A 22571-nucleotide genomic window follows, 5' to 3' on the forward strand; every position below is an offset into this window, starting at 1 on the left:
GAGTTCAGTCACAGATCAGACCAAACCCTTTTAACCTGTGGCATTTCTCTTCTACTTTCCCTCTCTTAGTTGGTGACAAGGTGCCAGCCGATATCCGGATCATCGAGATCAGATCCACGACGTTACGGGTTGATCAGTCGATTCTCACAGGTACGGGCAGTGGTGGGGGGTTGGGCTGTTAATCTGAGCATGGCGGTCTTGCACCGAACGACTGCTACTGGATCGAGTCCTGGGTGGGGGTCGAGGTGGGTTGTGTTGGGCTTGGTGCTCTAAGAACCTTCACTCCCACAGTGAAATTTGTATCAAATGTTCTGTGTTATAAAAAATCTAGGTTCTCCTCTTAACGTTTTCATTTTCACACCTGTCTGGTGAATCTGTGGTGGCCAGCCCTTCTGTAAGACTTTCCAAAGGGGTCACCCAACTAATCCAGATACTTGGCAAACCAATCTGTACCATGTCCCTGTGAGGCTGATTGGTTAGCACTATTATCAGCCCTTTTTACAGATCGAACAATTTAAGACCAGGGATTGGGGTTTTCAAATGCGTTCAGCATTGGCCTGACTGCTCCACTGAAGTGAGTGAGCGTTTTCAGTGGGAGCAGAGTTGGGGTGAGATTTTCAAAATTGCTTGGTTTAGGACTATGTGACTTGCCCAGAAAGGGAATCAGTGGCAGAGTTGGGATTAGAATTCAGGAGATTCTGGCTCCATGTCTCATGCTCAGACCACTGGACCACAGCTAAGTCTCGGCAGGAAGTGCCCAAAATCTTGAATGTGTGTGAGGTTTTGTTAAGAATCAAGCCTCCTATTAATGATGGCTACACATTTTACTGCAGAACAGGGTATGTGGCTGTCTTACACAGGTACTGAACTGTGGTTTGAAAGCAAATGTTGCTTGATTCTTGTCTATCTTGTTGTGTAGCAATTAAAGAGTTAATAATTTCAGATGTGTGATATTTGCTAGAATAGGATGTTGTCATTGAGGGGAGGAGAATTTTTTTTAAAATATGAATTAAAGAAGTGTTTGAAATATTACATATTAGCTTTAAACATTATATCATGACTATCACAAGGAAATGGTAAGTATCCTTTCTTTTCTATGTAGATCAGGGGTTCTCAAACTGGGGGTCAGAACCCCTCAGGGGGTGGCGAGGTTATTACATGGGGGGTCACGGGCTGTCACCCTCCACTACAAACGCCACTTTGCCTCCAGCAGTTATAATGGTGTTAAATATATTTTTAAAATGTTTTTAGTGTATAAGGGGGGTCGCACTCAGAGGCTTGCTGTGTGAAAGGGGTCACCAGTACAAAAGTCTGAGAACCCCTGATTTAGATGAACCATTAGTCTAAACTCCAAATCTCCTTTTGACATGATTTTAAAAATTCATGAGCTTGGGATACAGCAAAAGGGAAGGAAAAACAATTGCAGAAATTAAATCTACAGGGACACCAACACAGTCTCCCCGAGACGTGGTTTTGTGCTAATTGAACTCTCTCCTGCAAGGTGACAGGAGATGCAGTGGAGGAACAAAATTATTTTTGTGCTCAGAGCGCGAAATAAAGACCTTCAGGAGAAGCACTCTTGATACTTTCATTACGTTCCACAACGTATTCCATCTCCTCTTGAGGCCGTTGATTAGCTTTTGTGGCTTTGCGTTGTCCTTGAATAAGTGGAACTGTTGCCTCTGATTTTAATTCTTGTGTCCTGAGGAGAGGGGCTTTTCTTCAAATCTTGGAACTGGCTGTTGTAAGCTTCCCGGAGCAGGGAACCATCTTTTGTCTAAGTTTGTACAGTGCCTAGCACAATGGGATCCTGGTTCATGACTAGGGTTTCTAAGCACTACTGCAATGCAAATAATTAGTCATAATAATGTAGCCAGTCTCCATGCCAATGCAGGACTGTTCCTTACAAGATGCAAAAGAAGGTTTTTGGACTAAAGAGGATTTAATTTTAGAAGCCTTTGTTTTTTTTCAGGATATCGTCAAAATAGAAAAGTAGCTAGTATAACCTTCACTGTCACCCTTATGAGTAATGTTTTCCTGCTGTCGCGAAGCACCCCACAATTTAGGATTAGTTTTTGAGCCCTTTAGACCCATCCCAACTAAGCCCGTGCACAAAATACTAATCCTTGTTCCATTTGACTATCTCCGCACACAATTAATGCCAAGAAGCAACTTGGCTGAGATTCACCAGAACAACGCTTGGTCTCTGGTGACAGTTTCTCTGTAGAAGTCTTCACTGGTTAGTTGGTGGCAGTTAAAACCTGTCTGGAACCCGGAAAAACTTTTCTCTGTGTTTGTACCTTGCCTAGCCCAGTGGGGCCGGGGCCTCCAGATCCAACTACAATACAAACCACAGTAATTCAGACAGCAGTGTTATCATCGCTGGAGTATGAGGAGGGCAGCAATTGGTGGGTGAGACCAGGGACTTGAATTTGCCAACTTGTATCAGGCCCTCCAGATGCCTAAATATGGAGTTAGGTGCCAAACTTTACATTTTCTGGCTCAAAATGTTGGCCTAACCCTGTTAGGGTATGTTGTTAGCCAAGGGGCTTTTGGGCTCTGGTAATTTTCACTTGAGTTTAAGCTAGTTATTTTCCTATAACTCTTCTCTGCATAGTGAACAGATGAATGGACCAGCTGTAACATCTCATTGACGAATGTCCAAACAAAATGACCTAGTGCCAAAGATCTATTTTCAAGGCTATGTATTGTCACCAACAGAAGCTTCCAATCCACCCTAATAGAGGCCTTTGCTGGAACTGGATCTGTGTTGAGAATCTCAGTAGGAAACCTTGTAAATGGTTTTGCTCCCTCCTTTTGTCTCTACAGGTGAATCTGTGTCTGTGATTAAACACACTGACCCGATCCCTGACCCCAGGGCTGTCAATCAGGACAAGAAGAACATGCTTTTCTCTGTAAGTTTTTTCATATCCGTCGCCAACTCTCTTGGCTCTTGTAGAAACAGCCACAGGGTAAAGAACCTCATAGGCAGGTATCAAAGTGTGTAAGTTTTTGAGCAGTACATTGTAATAAAGGATAATTACTGTTCACTGAAGGACACAATTTAAGGTGGTATTTTTCCTAAGTGCTCAGTGCTATTGTTAAAGTCAATGGGAACAGAGTGAGGCCAATGCTGAATGCTTTTAAAAAATCCCACCCTTAACAGTTTACATGTTGTCAAAAGTTGGCCAGTCATCTACTCACTGGACAGGAACATCTGAGTCTTGGTTGTGCTGCAATGTAAAGTCCTTACAAAGGAATAACTGGATGACATAACAGCATTACAACCCATGCGACTAGTGAAAGGATATTCCACAAAAGCTTATTCACTGAGGCAGTTCTTACTTTACTGTTTGTGGCAGAGATTTTCAAAGAGGGCAGCCTAAGGGAGTTTGGTGCCCATTGAGTTTTGGCATCTAACTCCCTTATACTTAGGGCCCTACCAAATTCACAGCCATGAAAAATGCGTCACGGACTGTGAAGTCTGATCTCTCCATGAAATCTGGTCTTTTGTGTACTTTTACCCTATGCTATACAGATTTCATGGGAGAGACCAGTATTTCTCAAACTGGGGGTCCTGACCCAAAAGGGGGTTGCAAGGTTATTTAGGGAGTATTGCCACCCTCACTTCTGCGCTGCTTTCAGAGCTGGGCAGCCAGAGAGCGGTGGCTGTTGGCTGGGCGCCTAGCTAGAGGTGGGTGGCCGGAGAGTGGCAGCTGCTGACCAAGGTTCAAGCTCTGAAGACAGCAGAACGGAAGTGAGGGTGGTAATACCATACTATGTCAACCTTACTTCTGCATGCTGCTGACAGCGACTCTGCCTTCAGAGCTGGGCTCCTGGCCAGCAGTCACCATTCTCCAGCCACCCTGCTCTGAAGGCATCGCCAGCAGCAGCGCAGAAGTAAGGGTAGCAGTACTGTATCTTCCCCCCCCCCCCCCACACACACAATAACCTGGTGACCCCCCGACAACTCCTTTTTGAGTTAGGACCCGTACAATTACAACACTGTGAAATTTCAGATTTAAATAGATGACATCATGAAATTTATGATTTTTAAAATTCTATGACTGTGAAATTGACCTAACTGGGCTGTGAATTTGATAGGGCCCTACTTATACTCCTTTAAAATCTCAGCCTTTGTGTTTATGGTTTTCTTCTGAAATCATGGACTAGAGGTGTAGCAGGCATTCATGATTAAACGTGCAGAACTTGAAACTTGTGAGGTGCAAACAACTCTCAAACAGCAAAACTAGAGATGGACTCAGGTTGCAAAATTGTATCTGGAATTTGAATGCTCCAAAATTCAAAGGCATTTGCAACATGGAGTTTTGCTTCATCTTATAAAGATTAGGGGTTATTTAAAACAATTTAACATTTTGCCAGTTTTGGAGGAGTTTATATATGAGGCTTTGTTACCGACTTTTGAACCTGAAGCAGAAAGCAAGTAGCTCGTTGTGTAGGGAGAGAATGTAGCCTGCCAATTAGAGTACAGGATTAGGCGTCAGGACTCCTGGGTTCTTTCCTGAAATCTGTCACTGACTCAAGGTCCAATTTCTCTTACCAATTTCTGAACAAAACTGGTCAAAGTAATTTGTGAAGCAAGACTGTTATACCTTAAAATCCATTAGAGAGGGGTGTGGGGAGGGAAGGGGGGCAGTCTTTTCATTTAGCAGTTTCTACTGGACCAAGCATCTTCAACTTTTCTATGCTCCTTAGGAATAAAGGGTATGCATTGCATCTGGAGATGCTTCTAACTCAAAAAAAGCCCCAAACCACACAAATCTTGAAGACCACAGAAGACTCAGTAGCTACTCATAGGTCTGGAGAAACCCCTGTTTAGGTTTGGTGGGATATCACCAAAAGTAGAAAGGCCTGTCAAGGGGTCACAGGAAACAGGAATTATTGGGTCCAGGCTGGAGAGAAATTGAACAGTAACTCAGTGACAGGTCCCAGGAAAGAACCCAGGAGTCCTGACTCCAGATCCTGTACTCTAATTGGCAAGCCATCTGCTCTCCCTACGCAGTGAGCTACTCATTTGCTGCTTTAAGCTCAAAGATCTAATATTTGTATATTCTGTACATACAAATGACTTCTTTTCCAGGGTACCAATATTGCGGCTGGTAAGGCTGTTGGCGTCGTCATTGCTACCGGGATATACACAGAAATTGGGAAGATCAGGAATCAGATGGTTGCAACTGAGCCAGAGAAGACCCCATTGCAACAAAAGCTGGATGAGTTCAGCCAGCAACTCTCCAAGGTCATTTCTGTGGTCTGCATAGCTGTCTGGGTCATCAATATCAGCCACTTCAGCGACCCGGTTCACGGTGGCTCTTGGTTTCGTGGGGCTATCTACTATTTCAAGATTGCAGTGGCCTTGGCAGTAGCTGCCATCCCTGAGGGTCTCCCTGCTGTCATCACCACTTGTCTGGCGTTGGGCACGCGCCGTATGGCCAAGAAGAATGCTATTGTGAGGAGCCTTCCTTCAGTGGAAACGCTGGGCTGCACCTCTGTCATCTGCTCTGACAAGACCGGCACCCTCACCACCAACCAGATGTCTGTCTGCAGGGTGAGTTCTTGAGCTATGCAAATGTGTAAACACCATGTTGCTTTCCCATAAGGTGTGCAGGGTCTTGAGGCTAATGCACGGGGTTGAGAGTTGGGAGATCTGAGTTTTATCCCAAGGCTGCAGAGCTAGAAATAAGTCCCTTTCCTGCTGTGCCTCAGTTTACCCATCAGTGTAGTAGGGATAACAACATTTACCTTCCCCACAGACATATTGCAAGGCTAAAACATTGTCTCTTCTGGCAGAAACTTTGCTAATTTGAAGGAGAGCATGAAAAAGCTTTGCATTATTCCAAACCTGTATAAACATGACCTTCCTTTCCTCCCTATTGGTGGTGAAAATCAGATTATTTTTGCATGGCTCTAGGCTGCAGTTATATAGCGCGCTCTTGCTCCTTGCGAACAAATGAGACACTTGTTTAAAGGTGCGGCTTTTCAGAGGTTATTTTAAGGACTCTTCTATCTTGGTTCTTTCCTCTGTGGTGGGGATCTGCTTGAAATGAGAGCTCCTGGAAGCGTCTGTATTTAGTCTGTTCTCTCCCAGGCTTGTTTAACCAAGCTGGTAAGAGATGAGAAACTTAAAAGCTGAACTTCTATCAGAAGTCAAAACTGGGATCAGTTTAACTCCCTGGTTTTAATACATAAGAAGGGATCACCCTGAGAAATCCAAGGGTCAAGATAAGATTAATGCAACCTGGTTAATCTGTGCTTTTTTAAATCCATGTTTTGTTGTTGGAAAGTTTTGGTCAGCAATCCCATACAGCTGAGTTTGGAATCTAAATATACTATAAACACACATTATTGGGTAAATGCCAGGGCCACCACGGCTGAGGAATGCATCAATTTTATCTCCTATAATAGAATAGGACGGGAGAGATGGGATAATCCAAGCACTCCTCAGTTTCCCTATTAATCCTCATGACTAAGAAAAGATTTTTCTTGGTACTGGCACTCAGATTGTATAGGAAAACCTTGGAAAACAACATTTCACCAGAGGGGAAAAATAAACTTGCCCAGCATCTCTCCCCCGAACCTCCCAGCTTTTATACTTTGTTAGAACAGTCCAAAGTAGACAACATGTTGTAGCATCGCCATGTATGCTGTGAGCACTGACTGGTTAACTAGACATTATTAATATTGGGAAAGTCTGAGATTTCTGCTCTATATATTATTTAAAATGAGACAGCACTGGAGCCATTTTAAAAAAAGTGTCATTTCCATGTCTTGCTTAGAAAGGATGGACGGACACACACACACACACAATATCTTCCTATTCTCCCTTCTGCAAAGCAGATATGTTAGAAGACCAGTGATTCTTCCCATCCCCTTCTACAGGCAGCCAGCTAAAGTAACATTTGTGTGACATTCTGCCTCAGGAGTACGTCTGGCAGGCTGTTCCTGTTCTGTAGCGGTTCTTCTAGTTTCCTTAGTGATATGGCAGAGTAAGTGGCCCATGTTCATCTGCATAATGAATGCGTGGGAGTCTAAAGGCATTAAATGCCAAGTTGATGGTTCTGCGGACAGATATGGAAGCATCTCTTGCTGATCAACTAGCTAACATATAGAGCAGGCGAGACTTTTATCTTTCCAAGAACCTGTTCGCACAAGGACAGCATTAAGGTTGCTTTCCCAGCTGGTTTCTTTACCAGGCAGACCACTGATTTCTTTAAGTCTTTCCCTTTTTATTTTCGGACTCCCAAGATGAGCTGTGCAAATTGCAGTTCATTAAGGCTGCAGGGTTGCAAGCAGACTCCTTCATCTGGTTTTGGTCCATGTGCACGCAAACATCCTGTGTTCGGACAAACCACAAATTCAAAGCCACTCTCCACTAAAGCCACTCAGGTGTGTTTCTGGCTCTGGGTAAGAAGGCGCCTGATTCACTACATTCAAGTGTGTTCAGATCCGGGCTATCGATTCAAGCCCATCTCTGAATCCGCGCCATGGGGACTTCTCTTGGCTTCCACCTAAAATCATAATTTGGTTCAGATGATGATGATTGATATAGTGCAGGGGTGGCCAAGCTTACTGACCCTCCGAGCCACATAAGATAATCTTCAGAAGTTCAAGAGCTGCAAGACATGCATACCCTGCCCCGCAGGGTGGTGCCTACCCAGGCGCGGGGCTTCTGCCCAGAAGCCCCTAGCTCCACCACTCCACCGCAGGGCAGAAGCCCGAGCTCCCCACACCTCCAGTCTGGTAGCTGCACTTTAACTATAAAAGAGCCCATGTGGCTCATGAGCCGTGGTTTGGCCACCCCTGGTATAGTGGTAGCATCTAAAAACTTCATCCAGGTTTGGTCCCCAGTGTGCTAGGTACTGTACAAACATATATAGTAAATGTCAAAATGTCAGTCATCTGCTCCTACTGAAGTCAATGCAAGAGTCCCATTGATTTTAATTTTACAGGATCAAACCATAAAAGGCAAGACAGAACAGGGGTGTGAAACAAACAAGACCAAGTGTGTGTGCGTGTGCACTGGGGGGACAACGATGACACAGAGCAGCAATAACAACAATATTTAATATCTGCAGTAATCACGGTTCTCTCAAAACTCAGCCCAAACTCTCAGCAAACGTAGCTTGCGTTTATAACGTAAAATCAGTTGCCATATTAATTCACTCCTTTTTCAGTATCCATTTAATCAGTCAGCAGAAGCGGGGATCTCTTGGATAACATTATTCCAGGCCCAGTCAGCTTGAGGAGAGACAGAAATTTTGTGTTAATGTTTAACCTTCGGGAGTTCCCTGGTTAAATAAGGTGACTGCTTAATGGAAGGAATATGGATATTGTTCACAGATTTGCAGACTGTTTAAAAAGGCAAATATTTACGCTGGGTGGTCATGACTGCTATTGAGCACTTACTTATCTTGTAGGTGTTCACTTCATTAAACAGACCTGCTCTGTCTTGAGAGGGGGACTGTATAAAGCCTGTCAATATCCTGGACCAAGGTTAGGCATTCATTTGAGGTTAGCTGGGGCATGCAGCCTTTTATTAAGAAGATTTGGGGACCTGGTGTCTTCTGTAATGGTCCAAAGAAAGCTGTTGTCCAAAGGACTCTTTCAGACCTGTTTCAAGAGGTTTTACACATAAGAGAGCTCCTTTGCTAAGAGAGACCTATGGCAAGAAACTGCATCCCTGTTTGCAACTCCTTCCAAGTCTGAAGGCTCTCTGCTTTTTCCCATCTCCCCCAGTTTTGCTTAACTCCTTCACTTGGGGCTGGATGGGGAAAAACTTTTATGATTTGTTGTTTGGATTCCCCCCCCCCCCCCGCCCCTTTTATAGCTTTCAAATTCAAAAAGTCTGAAATCCAACCAGCACTCTCTGGGCAAAAATGGAGAAAAAATTTGTCTTAACAGTTTTGTTTAAAAATTCAGATTTTGGCAAAACCTTAAAACAAACTAACAAACCAATGATAATATTCAACGCTTCTGTCATGTAACTCCCTGACTTTTCTTCCCAATGATAAAATGAATAAATAAATAAAAGTGATTTATTTGCCCACTTTCTGAACACCTTCCTGGTAGAAACCTTTCCTGGATTCTCCATGAAATACAGCTGACCAAACTTTGCAAATTTTTCTCCAGTTGAATCCCACCATTCATGATACTACATGTCTACCTGAGTCCAAGTCCTGAAATTCTTATTCCTTTTTTACTCAGCCCTTTCTCTGGGGAAACCAAACGTCTTACTAATGCCAGTGCATAATTAAGGACTTCAGTATTTGGACCTTGATCCATCAAAACACTTAAGCATGTGCCTAACTAAAAGGGTGTGAAATGGCTTGAAGCATGTGCATAATTTAAATCACATGTTTAATGGTATGCACTTTAATGAGAGCCGAATGCTCAGTAGAGCTTTGCAACCAGCATGACAGTGGTCCTCCTTCATGACATTGAATTATATGCATTATACCAGCTTCCGATCTTTATTACTCTTATTCTTTCACCACCAAGCTTTCTCTGCCATTGTTTGGTATGATAATTCCAGAACCAGGTGGTCATGGTAGCCTGGGAACTGGCTTTCTTGGTGAGTTCACAGATCCGTTGCCTACTTTCAGTTTCATTCTTGAGAGTCTAGATCAGGGGTCGACAACCTTTTAGAAGTGGTGTGCCAAGTCTTCATTTATTCACTCTAATTTAAGGTTTCGTGTGCCAGTAATACATTTCAATGTTTTTAGAAGGTCTCTTTCTATAAGTCTAGAATATATAACTAAACTATTGTTGTATGTAAAGTAAATCAGGTTTTTAAAATGTTTAAGAAGCTTCATTTAAAATTAAATTAAAATGCAGAGGCCCCTGGACCGGTGGCCAGGACCCGGGCAGTGTGAGTGCCACTGAAAATCAGCTTGTGTGCCGCCTTTGGCACGCGTGCCATAGGTTGCCTACCCCGGTCTAGATAATTGCTGAGAGTGTCTCTTTTCTCAGTTTGATACGTGCTGCTGTGGGTGTTTGTTTAAATGTTTACAGAATCCCATAGGTTGTGCTCAGCACTGAGTAGCATATGGAGCTGCCTCACCTCTAAGTTTTGTCTTCATATGTTCTTTTGCTGTAGAGGAGTGGTTCTCGCCCGGGGCCCCCGTGGGGGGCTGCGAGCAGGTTTCAGGGGATCCGCCAAGCAGGGCCAGGGTTAGACTTGCTGGGGCCCAGGGCAGAAAGCCGAAGCCCCACTGCATGGGGCTGAAGTCTGGGGCCCTGAGCCCCATCACCCAAGGCTGAAGCCAAACGTAGCTTTGTGGGGGCCACTGTGGCATGGAGCCCCCAGGCAATTGCCTTGCTTGCTACCCCCTAATGCCGGCTCTGGCTTTTATATGCAGAAAACCAGTTGTGGTGGCACAGGTGGGCTATGGAGTTTTTAATAGCATGTTGAGGAGGAAGAGGGGCTCAGAAAGAAAAAGGTTGAGAACCCCTGCTGTGGAGAGTTAGGGTACAACACCATGTTAGATTCAGAGGTTTTAAGGTCAAAAGGGACAAATATAATCCATGCGACCTGCATAATAAAGGCCACAGAAGTTCCCTAAGTGAATTGAGCAGCTTCAACAGAAGTTATGTAATCTCCAAATAGACCTGTTCAATCTCACTGTTCCTTGTTCTGAAGCAATGTAATTGGAGCTAGATAATTCATATTAATCCCCGCTCTCCACCCAGAGACTGAGCTAAAAGCTTTCTTGTGATCAGCAAAACACAGATAGTAGTTAATTAACGTCCCTCTGTTTTTTTCTGTTCAGATCCAATCCTTGAGATTATTGTGATTTATTTCTGTCCCATAACTTCCTCTAGATAACCTTACTTTTCCATTAATGAATGACATGTAGCAACACCAGCTAGCTTTGCTGGCCTGAATTTCTTGCTTTCAGTTCAAGTCTTGGTAGTTGATTTTTCTCAACCTCTTATAATCCCTAATCCACCTTTTGAAAATCAGTCTATTTAGGAACTGTTGCATAACCTTAGGGTACATCTACACTACAGCGGGGAGTCGATTTAAGATACGCAAATTCAGCTACGTGAATAGCGTAGCTGAATTCGACATATTGCAGCCGACTTACCCCGTTGTGAGGACGGCGGCAAAATCGACTTCTGCCGCTTTTTGTCGGCGGCGCTTACTACCACCTCTGCTGGTGGAGTTAGAGCGCCGATTCGGGGATCGATTGTCGCGTCCCGACGGGACGCGATAAATCGATCCCCGAGAGGTCGATTTCTACCCGCCGATTCAGGCGGGTAGTATAGACCAGACCTTAGAGCCCTCATTCAGCACCGCATTTCAGGGTGTGTGTAAGTCCCTCTCTAATCAGCAAAGCACTTAGTAGGTGCTGAAATACCATTGACTTCACTTCACTGAGGCCTATTTGTAGTACAGTAGCGCCTAGAGGCTGTATTCAAGAGCAGAGTCCCATTGTGATAGGCACTGTGCAAATGCATATAAAAAAGCAGACCCTGCCCCCCACCCCCAAAAGTTTACAATCTAAATAGACAAGTCAGACAATGGGTGGGAGGGTTAATAGGCACAGAGGGGGGGAGTGACTTTTCCAGAGTCACACATCGGGTCACTGGTAGGGCTGAGAATAGCACCCAAGGTCTTGTGACTCCGAGTCCAGTGTTCAATCCCCCTAGGCCTGCATGAGGGAAGCCTGCACTGTTCTATGCACAGAGGACTCAGCCTTCCAATCAGTCAGCCCTGGAACTTTTTATAAGCATGACACTCGCTAAATGAAAGGAATGAGACAAAAAAATTCTGCCAGGATGAGTAGGGTCCTTATATGGAATACAGCTAAACCTCCCCTCTTTCTCCCCCATGAGCTGATCAACAGAATGGCTGGCATTCCCGACTTTCCCTGTTGTATAATAAATCAATTGGTGGGGGTTATGCACAGTAAGTGCTTATCGATGCTCCCTAGCCCACGATGGTCAAAGCAGTCTGAATACTAGCTCTAGTCCAAGTTTGCATTGAAACCAGACCTTGAAGGGAATAATTTTAGAAGATTCCCACTGTCTGTCTGGGTTATTGTCTCTCTGTATGGCTGCTTTGACAGGGGAGATGATATGGGAGGAAGCCATTATGTAATTATGTTAACTGCATGCATTATTTAGCATAGAGGGAGGGGGAGAGAAATGTTTTACCTCTGTCCTTGCAGATTGCTTCCTTTTTATAGAAGAAGATTGCAGGATCTGTGTAATAAGTTAATAACTCTGAATTAAGCTCATCATGGAGCCTTTGAACAACAGTTATTGACATTCAGCTCAAATTATAGTCTCTCAAAACTTGGCATATGGCACCCTTTTATGATCCATTACTTAATACACCAGCCGGCCCAGACGCAGAGGATGACATTTGGAAGTTATGATCTGATGGGCGCATTTGGAAAGATAAGTACATGCCTCGTAACCCGTTGAAACAACATTGGATGAGCTGAACTTCCTGAGGGGACAAAGAATGTGTTCTTATTTTAAAACCGACTGCCTGGCTCGTCCCTTCTAAATAAGGGCAATTGGCACTGGGCTAGGCAAGCAGAATGCTGTTACAGGATTGATCCTGTTGAGATGCGGAGTGTCCTCCCAGCTTTTAATATTGGTGGGCGCCGAGAGAGCTCAACAGCTTGTTGTAGAGGCTCTGCGCTTGGCAGGACCAATCCCGTAACTCTGCCATTGCTGTGCTGATGGCCAGTTGTCAGCTTCCCTAGTGATGGGGAGACATTGTGGAGAGCTCCATGTGGACTTTTACATAGATTGTGCACTGTGAATGCAGGAAGGGGAGAAGGGTGACTTTTAAACAGCTGAGTAAGAGGTGGTGCAGTGGATGTGAATCACCCACTGGATAGAAGAGACAGGTGAATTTGTGTTTCTGTGGCAATCTGTTCTGCATGCTGACTTCAGGTCACTCCCAGGTTGTCTCTCCTTTAAATATCCTGGTTTTGGGGTCTTTTGAATGAGTTGTTTCAGCAGTTCTAATGGATTCTGGCTAACATGCAAACACTTACATGAGTATCCTGGAAAATACTGTAGGCAGAAGAGCTTCCCTAGAGTCATGTGGTTTTTACTTGAATGCCCCTCTGTTAGGGCCAATCTACAGGACACTGCAGTTTGATTCAGCAGCTTCTATCTAAAACAAACACAAGCTGCTTTTCGTTAGATTCTCGTGCTCAGGGGTTCCGTCTCCTCCCCTTTTGGATCTATAGGACCTATGACCATTTTTCCAGGTTGCCAGTTTGAATCTAGGCCAAGTTGGTAGTGACTAAGGGACTGGACAGACGCTTGGAGATCTTGATCAGCTTCCCAATGAATGTAAAAATGAAAGTATAAATAGATGACCAGTAGCTGATGGGAGTGTTTTAAATCATAGCAGTTTATTACATTATGGTACTTTACACTTTTTTACTGCATGTATCCATCTGAAGATCTAAAAGCAGTGTAAAAGTTCTTATCTGTATTTTGTAGATGGGCAAACTGGGGTAGAGAAAGTTATCTCAATAAATAAATCTCAATAATAGAACTGGGATGCAAACCCAGGTCTCCTGACTCTTAGTCCTATGACCCTAAGTTCATCCTTACTCCTATGGCATCACAGACACTTGTCCACAGTTTGGGATCCCAGGAAGGTGTGAATAGTTTTTGTATTGATCTCAATTGGGTTTTTTTCTTCTTGCAAAGTAAACATTTATCATTGGGAACCTTGTCGCAGTTATTGATGAGCCCCTGACATCCCATACCACTATCCCATTTCGGCAGCATTTTTATGGATTTCTTTTCATGTAGGATAGAAAATACTCATGTTAAAATTAAAAAACCCCAAAACTAACTTTCCTCATCTTGCCTCTCTTCTCTCAAATGAGCCTGCAGCAAAAGTGCCCAGCATTACTTAGAGGTAAGTATTTTTATGATCCAGTTGCTTTCCTAAAAGTGTCTAGATTAGTGCTGTTACCCCGAGGGAAGAAATGAGATTTGAGTTGCAGAAGGACCAGTATGCTTACATGTGTGGGTGGCAAGTTCCTAGGTTGTTTTTTTTTTGTTTTTGTTTTTTATCTCTAATATTACATTTTTGACACAAATATGGCTTTAAAAGGGTTAAATGCAGAGGTGCGCTTTGGAGCGAGAACTTGATCTGGGGCCAACTGAGTTTCCTCCTTTGTGTGACACAGGAGTTAGTATGCATCCTCCTCCAGCCTTATAAGGTAAACAGTGCAGCGGTTTATATAGAAGATTTGTTTGGCTGGCTCGGCTCCAGCAGCTTTTCACAGAAAGTGCCATTTAAATGCTGGTGCAGAGAAGTTTGGGTTTTATACTTTTTTTTTTTTTTTTTCAATGAAATGTTACCTATCCTGTTTATGGATTAACCTACAGCTATTTCCTCTTCACTATTTACAGTTACTGCAAACATACCCCTCTATTCCTTCAGGAAATACGCCATAATGTAATAGCGAAAACCTGCTAATAGCTTTCAGATCCCACAATCAAAATCCCCCCCTTCACCAACCCATCTTGACTTAATGCCATTGTATTAGTCACTGAGCCCATTCTAGGGTAGGAAATTTAATGTAGCGCTTGGTTGCCATGGGTTACAGAACACCATTTTTAAATAGGTTTAGATTAGAAAAATAAAGAGGTTGTGACCAATTAAAAAAAATTGACCGACTTAGTGTTGTGAAAGTGTTAATTGTTCCACAACCCAGCGTGTTTGAGAAAGAAGACCCCATACCAAGCAGGGAGAGAGAACTGGGTAGGAGGTTGGGGGTAGTTGCATGCTCCAGTTTGCAGACCAATAGCAAGTGCATCTGATGTGAACGTATACAGCCCCTAATATGGGTTCAGTACATGGCACTCTTCTTTCAGAAGAGACCAGTAATTTTTGGTGCCTGTTTTGGGGGAGGGTACTCAACTTGAAGCACCTTAAAAAGGGGCCTGAGTTTCAGGAGAAGCTGAGCATCTCCCCTCCAACAGAGTTTAAGATGGGCACCAAAAGCTTGAGGCATCCAGAATCAGTCGTCACGTTTGAAAATTTCAGACATACATGCATACGTCTTGCCCTAAGTTCCTATAGCTACTCTATTTATCTTCCTAGGCATTTATATAGCTCTCCTCACTGTCGTGTTTGAGCACTTACCACCTTAGATATAACTGACCAGGCAGTGTTCTTGTGCTATTCTATATACGGATCTGTTTGAGTTTGGCCAGTCGTAGGACACACAAGTCAATCAGCCCTCTTAGCAAAGTCCTTATTGCACTGGTTCTTGAATACCATGCTAGGAGAGGCGGGCTACCTTCTGACTCGAGGAAGGACTAAAAAAAAAATTCTGCAGAGGAGCAGACTTGGCTCTTTCACAATCTCCTGGTCAATGGTTCTCTCAGATATCCTTCAGTGGTGCTGAGCTACCATGATGATGGTCTGAGAAGAAGAACCAGAACAGATTCATAAGAACATAAGAATGGCCACACTGGGTTAGACCAAAGGTCCATTTAACCCAGTATCCTGTCTTCTGACAGTGGCCAATGCCAGGTGCCCCAGAGGGAATGAACAGAACAGATAATCATCAAGTGATCCATCCCCTGTTGCCCATTCCCAGCTTCTGGCAAACTGAGGCTAGGGACACCATCCCAGCCCATCCTGGTTAATAGCCATTGATGGACCTATCCTCCATGAATGTATCTGTTCTTTTTTGAACCCTGTTTTAGTCTTGGCCTTCACAACATCCAATGGCAAAGAGTTCCACAGGTTGACTGTATTGTGTGAAGAAATACTTCCTTTTGTTTGTTTTAAACCTGTTGCTTATTAATTTCATTTGGTGACTTCTAGTTCTTGTGTTATGAGAAGGAGTAAATAACACTTCCTTATTTACTTTCTCCACATCAGTCATTATTTTATAGACCTCTATCATATCCTCCCTTAGGCCTCTCTTTTCCAAGCTGAAAAGTCCCAGTTTTATTAATCTCTCCTCATATGGAAGCCGTTCCATACCCCATATCATTTTTGTTGCCCTTTTCTGTACCTTTTCCAATTCCAATTTTTTTTTTTTTTTTTGAGATGGGGTGACCACATCTGCATGCAGTATTCAAGATGTGGGTGTTCTCTCTCTCTCTCTCTCTTTCATATATATATATGTGTATGTGTGTGTGTGTATGTGTGTGTATATGTATATATATATATATATATATATATATATATATATATATATATATATATATATATATATATATATAAAATGTGTGTGTATATATATATGAAATAGAGAGAGAGACACACACACACAATATTATATTATCTATTCCTTTCCTAATGATTCCCAACATTCCCGCCGCACATTGAGTGGATGTTTTCAGAGAACTATCCACAATGACTCAAGATCTTTCTTGAGTGGTAACAGCTAATTTAGACCCCATCATTTTATACGTATAGTTGGAATTATGCATTCCTTTGCATTTATCAACATGGAATTTCATCTGCTGTTTTGTTGCTCAGTCACCCAGTTTTGTGAGATCCCTTTGTAACTCTTTGCGGTCTGCTTTGGACTTTACTATCTTCAGTAGTTTTGTATCATCTGCACATTTTTCCACCTCACCGTTTCAGATCATTTATTAATAGGTTGAGCAATATTGGTCCCAGTAGAGACCCCAGGGGGACACACTATTTACCCCTCTCCATTCTGAAAACTGAGCGTTTATTTTTACCCTTTGTTTCCTATCTTGTAATCAGTTACTGATCCATGAGAGGACCTTCCCTTTTATCCCAGGACACCTTACTTTGCTTAGGAGCCTTTGGTGAGGGACCTTGTCAAAGGCTTTCTGAAAATCTAAGTACACTATATCCACTGGATCTGCCTTTTTCACATGCTTGTTGACCCCCTCAAAGAATTCTAGTAGATCGAGGCATGATTGGGAGGGATTGCAACTGCTTTGGAGGACAGGGTCATAATTCAAAATGATCTGGACAAATTGGAGAAATGGTCTGAGTTAAACAGGATGAAGGTTAACAAAGACAAATGCAAAGTGCTCCACTTAGGAAGGAAAAATCAGTTTCACACATACAAAATGGGAAGAGACTGTCTAGGAAGGAGTACGGCAGAAAGGGATCTAGGGGTTATAGTGGACCACAAGCTAAATATTAGTCAATAGTGTGATGCTGTTGCAAAAAAAGCAAACATGATTCTGGGATGTATTAACAGGTGTGTTGTGAGCAAGACACGAGAAGTCATTCTTCCGCTCTGCTCTGCTCTGCTCTGGTTAGGCCTCAGCTGGAGTATTGTGTCCAGTTCTGGGCACCGCATTTTAAAAAAGATGTGGAGAAATTGGAAAGGGTCCAGAGAAGAGCAACAAGAATGATTAAAGGTCTTGAGAACATGACCTATGAAGGAAGGCTGAAAGAATTGGGTTTGTTCAGTTTGGAAAAGAGAAGACTGAGAGGGGACATGATAGCAGTTTTCAGGTATTTAAAAGGGTGTCATAAGGAGGAGGGAGAAAACTTGTTCACCTTAGCCTCTAAGGATAGAACAAGAAGCAGTGGGTTTAAACTGCAGCAAGGGAGGTCTAGGTTGGACATTAGGAAAAAGTTCCTAACTGTCAGGGTGGTTAAACACTGGAATAAATTGCCTAGGGAGGTTGTGGAATCTCATCTCTGGAGATATTTAAGAGTAGGTTAGATAAATGTCTATCAGGGATGGTCTAGACAGTATTTGGTCCTGCCATGCAGGCAGGGGACTGGACTCGATGACCTCTCGAGGTCCCTTCCAGTCCTAGAATCTATGAATCTATGATTTCCCTTTACAAAACCCATATTGATTCTTCCCCCAACAAATCGTGTTCATCTATGTGTTTGATAATTCTGTTCTTTACTATAATTTCAACCAATTTGCCCAGTACCGAATTTAGGTTTACCGACCTGTAATTGCTGGGATTGCCTCTGAAGCCTTTTTTAAAAATTGGTGTCACATTAGCTATCCTCAAGTCATCTGGTACAGAAGCTGATTTAAATAATAGGTTACATACCACAGTTAGTAGTTCTGCAATTTCACATTTGAGTTCCTTCAGAACTCTTGGGAGAATACCATCTGGTCCTGGTGACTTGTTACTGTTCAATTAATCAATTTGTTTCAAAACCTCCTCTGACACCTCAGTCTGGGATAGTTCCTCAGATTTGCCACCTAAAAAGAATGGCTCAGGTTTGGGAATCTCCCTCACATCCTCAGCCATGAAGACTGATGCAAAGAATTCATTTAGTTTCTCTGCAATGGCCTTACTGTCCTTGAGTGCTCCTTTAGCATCTCGATCGTCCAGTGGCCCCACTGGTTGTTTAACATGCTTCTGATGTACTAAAAAAAAAAAAAAAAAAGCTGTTACTTTTTGTGTCTTTGCCTAGTTGTTCTTCAAATTCTTTTTTGGGCTTCCTAGTTATATTTTTACACTTCACTTTCCAGAGTTTTTGCTCCTTTCTATTTTCCTCAATAGGATTTAACTTCCACTTTCTAAAGGATGCCTTTTTGCCCCTAACTGCTGCTTTTACTTTGTTGTTTAGCCACAGTGGCACTTTTTTGGTCTCTTACTATGCTTTAATTTGGGGTATACGTTTTAAATTGAGCCTCTATTGTGGTGTCTTTAAAAAGTTTCTGTGCAGCTTGCAGGGATTTCACTTTTGGCATTGTGCCTTTTAATTTCTGCTTCGCTAACTTTCTCATTTTTGCGTAGTTTCCCTTTCTGAAATTAAATGCTACCATTGTGAGCTGCATTGGTGTTTTCCGCCCCACAGAAATGTTAAATTTTATTATGTTATGGTCACTATTACCAAGGAGTTCAGCTATATTCACCTCTTGGACCAGATCCTGTGGTCTACTTAACACTAAATCAAGAAATTGCCTCTCCTTTTGTGGGTTCCAGGACTAGCTGCTCCAAGAAGCAATAATTGAAGGTATCAAGAAACTGTATCTTTGCATCCCATCCTGAGGTGACATGTACCCAGTCAATATGGGAATAGTTGAAATCCTCCATTATTGAGTTTTTTATTTTTATAGCCTCTCTAATCTCCCTGAGCATTTCACAGTCACTATCACCATCTTGGTCAGGTTATCTTCAAGAGCAACCCAAAAAGAGAGAGGGAGGAAGATCTGATGAGCAGTATTAAACATTTTGTAGCTTGTGGCTATTTAGTAGGATGGGGACACTGAAAGTATTTCTCCTCTTTGCATTGTAGGAGCCTTCAGAATGTCCATTGTATTTATTTACTAGTTTAAAGGTTTAAAATCGACCCCCGTGCCTGGGCGTCATACTCTGTTTGAAACCAATACATAATTCACAGAAACTGAAAATACTCCTCCCATGCTGCAGAGGTGGCTCTTGTTATTTAGTATGGGAGTGCTGATGCTGTACACTGGGCTGTCCATCTAACTACTCAGATGCTTGTATGTCTCCCATCACTGCATTATCCAAGCACCTCAGAAAGCGTAACAAACCTATCCTCACAGCATCCCTGTGAGGTAGGGAAGTATTCTTATTGCCTGTTTCATGAATGGGAAAATGAAGGCACGGGTAGATTAAATGACTTGCCTAAGGTCACAGAACAAATCTGTGGCAGAGCAAAGAATTCAAACTGGGTTTCCTGAGTCATAGGCTAGCAACCTAACAGAGCCATTCTTCCTGTCTAGCAGCCAGAAACTGAACCCATATCACCCGAGTACCAGCCAAGTATCTTTGCCACAAGACCATACTTTCTTGTCAATGACTACATGGTCCTTGCTTCAAGGAGTTTACAATCTGAACAGCCAGGAACTCAATGGGAAACCAGGCTGATGGTGATAACTTAGGTTTTTTTAACTAAAGCAATGGGATCATTGATGGCACTGTCTCATTGTGGGTTGATGAACCCTCCTGGGAGAAGTGGATTTTTCAGGAGGGGTATAAAAGGGGAGAGTGGGAGCTGGCCCGTTGTGGTGGGGAGGTCATTGCTTAAATGAGTAAGTAGAATTCTGGCCTGGGAGACTGTGGTGTTGAATCCTGCCTTCCTTGCCCACCCAAATGGTCCATGGAAGCCAATCAAATTAGCCACGTACTAAGGCAAGCAGAATACAGCCCTACTCATTCAGTGCTGTTTGCATATGTTCTGGGGGAAGCACGTCCTGGATAAAAAGCCTGTGTGTGTGTGTTCAGTGCGGCATTGAGCTATGGTCATGGCTCCACCTTCCCAGAACATTAAGCCCACAGCGTCATTATTCCTTTCCATCATTAGCTGCTGAAAGGTTTCACAAGCTGTTTTTTCAACCCATGTGCAAATGATCATTTGATGGCTTTCTCCATTTATCAACACCCTCCCCCACATGCTCCGGGAGATCTGGAACATAAACCAGGCTTAACCAGTGCTGACAGGCAGTCTATACAGAATGAAATCCAAGAGGAAGTAGCCTGGGATTTGTGGGAGAGAATGATGGGCACATATGCCAAGTTTATAAACACTGGCCTGTTGATGTTTGACTTTGCTTCCTGATGTTTGAAGAACTCTTCGGTTTCTACAGGGGCTAGAAACACTTCAGTGACAAAGCTAAGAGTCTTGTAGAACAGGGCACTGAAATAGGACAGCTTAGGAACGATGTTGGCTGCTGCCTCTCTGAGCAGGCCTGGACTATTTTGGGGCAAGGGGGTTTGGGGAAACTCATGAGAGCATCACAGCTGGCTGCAGGAGGCAGGAAGGTTTGCACTAGGATTAATGCCATTGTAAAGAGGTAGAAAGCTGCAGATGGTTTCTTCTGATGAGCAAAACTACCATGGTGGAGTTGGAAGGGGGTTGCGCTTATGTAATAAGTGAATATCTGTCACCTGTAGGAGCCCAGAGACCAATTGCTAGTCTGAATTCCTTTCTTCTGGGGGAGCAAACAGAGACCAGCCCCTTGTTATGATGCAGAATTCCGTCCCTATGGGCAGATGTTGCACTAATCGCTAAGCTATGAACGCCTGGGGTCGCTATCTTCCCCTCATCAGTTCATGAGCAAGTGGCTTAAAAACGTGGGGAAGGAAAAATTGTACTGTAATGTTGATGAGCTTTTAAAGTTCATCTAACAGCTGCCAGACGTCCGGGTTATGCCTTAGCAAGGTGAGCAACCAGCTGGGGCAGAAGTGAAAACGAACTGGGTGTTATGTAGGGTTAATCCTTACTGGACGCTAGTCCACATGTCAAAATGACAGTACCAGACTATTGGACTTGACTGAGGATGTCCTTGAATGGATGGTTAAGCAGGATAAGGTGCACTGGGGAAGTTTGTATGCAACTTTTATCCCGTTGTACTATACCTAGGCTATACCACCAGTGACAATGCCCTCCATTCCCCCTAACCAGTTAGTGCGTGGGTGGGAAAATGTGCTGTTAAAGTGTTTCCACCTTGCCCAGGGCTGGACTTTCCCTGTTCTCTTTTGCTGATAATGTGTTAAGGCCACTGAGCCATAAATTTGCTATTTTGAGCCTGGAGCTCTCAGGTTACTCATTTGTTCAACTTAATGCCTCGGAATAATGTGTCACAGAAAGCAAATAGCCTGATTGATGGAGAGGAACCAAAGACGAACTGTAAATTCAGGTCCCTGTTTAGGAAGTCAGTCACTTGTTACCATCCTTTGGCCCATTAGGATACTCAGACAAAAAAGTCAATAGTGGAAGCAACGGATGTTTTAATCGTAAGGTTCCTATTCCAACCTCTCTCTAATGTACCCATACGTAACAGGCATTGTGAAATCCAGCTAAACTGGGCCTGTGCAGGAAATAAAATGTAGGTCTTCCCACTCGAGTCCTGAGCCTCATGTAAGCTGGTGGAATTGCCCTAGGGAAAAATCAGTTGTAGCTAACAAGGTCTATTCCTCGAAGGACAGTGTTTCTAGCAAAATCAAATCCTTTAAATGAGCAGAAAATTAACGAAAACTCCCCAGTCTGGGCTTCAGATCATTCCTGTTGCCCTGGGATTGGTGCTCCACCTGCTCAAAGCCATCCCCATCCCAGTCTCTCAGGCAGCAGCCACTCCTGTGGACCTTTCACCTGAAAGAGAGCCCAGCTTGACTCTTGAATCCCAGGATGAGTGTGCAGGGCTGGCAGCAATGGTCTAAATGCACTCATTCATGGTTAATAAGGAAACAACGTCGCTATAATCATGGAAGCTCCTCTGTGCTATTGGCCACTAACTTTTGAGAGCAGAACTGCGCTTTAAGGACTGCTCCTGCAAGCTCTGGGTGTGCAGAAATCCCAGTGAAATCAATAGGGCTGTAGGTTTGGATCCTGACAGAGCTGATTTTGCGGCAGTGGACCCTGAACCACCTCTACTTTCGACTCTGTGGAAGTTCAGATCCGGATCAGCACTTCCTGGCTCTGGCCCGTTTCTAAACAGAAATGTCATTTTAAAACGCAGCCTTAAAATAAATTAACCTCCGTGTGTGGCCGACAGCTTAGATTGGGAGAAACAGGTTGTACCTGTAGCAGTCAGCGTCCTTGAGCGCTGTATGATGGCTCCAGTAACCTCCACCGCTTGCCATTCAGGAACCATATTCCTTTGTCAAATGTTCCT

General features: G+C 43.4%; 1 protein-coding gene across 3 annotated transcripts in view; it reads left to right on the forward strand.

The window, feature by feature from the left end:
- The window catches only part of ATP2A3 (ATPase sarcoplasmic/endoplasmic reticulum Ca2+ transporting 3), a 140391-nt gene that overhangs the window by 73866 nt on the left and 43954 nt on the right, over positions 1 to 22571 (forward strand). For all 3 annotated transcript variants that reach the window (XM_054008027.1, XM_054008028.1, XM_054008029.1), the window contains exons 6-8: positions 70 to 150; positions 2830 to 2915; positions 5102 to 5566. In XM_054008027.1, coding sequence (XP_053864002.1) covers positions 70 to 150; positions 2830 to 2915; positions 5102 to 5566 — 632 coding nt within the window. The remainder of the gene's footprint in view (positions 1 to 69; positions 151 to 2829; positions 2916 to 5101; positions 5567 to 22571) is intronic.

This window comes from Malaclemys terrapin, chromosome 18 (assembly GCF_027887155.1).
Source record: "Malaclemys terrapin pileata isolate rMalTer1 chromosome 18, rMalTer1.hap1, whole genome shotgun sequence".
In the NCBI taxonomy this organism is placed as follows: domain Eukaryota; kingdom Metazoa; phylum Chordata; order Testudines; family Emydidae; genus Malaclemys; species Malaclemys terrapin.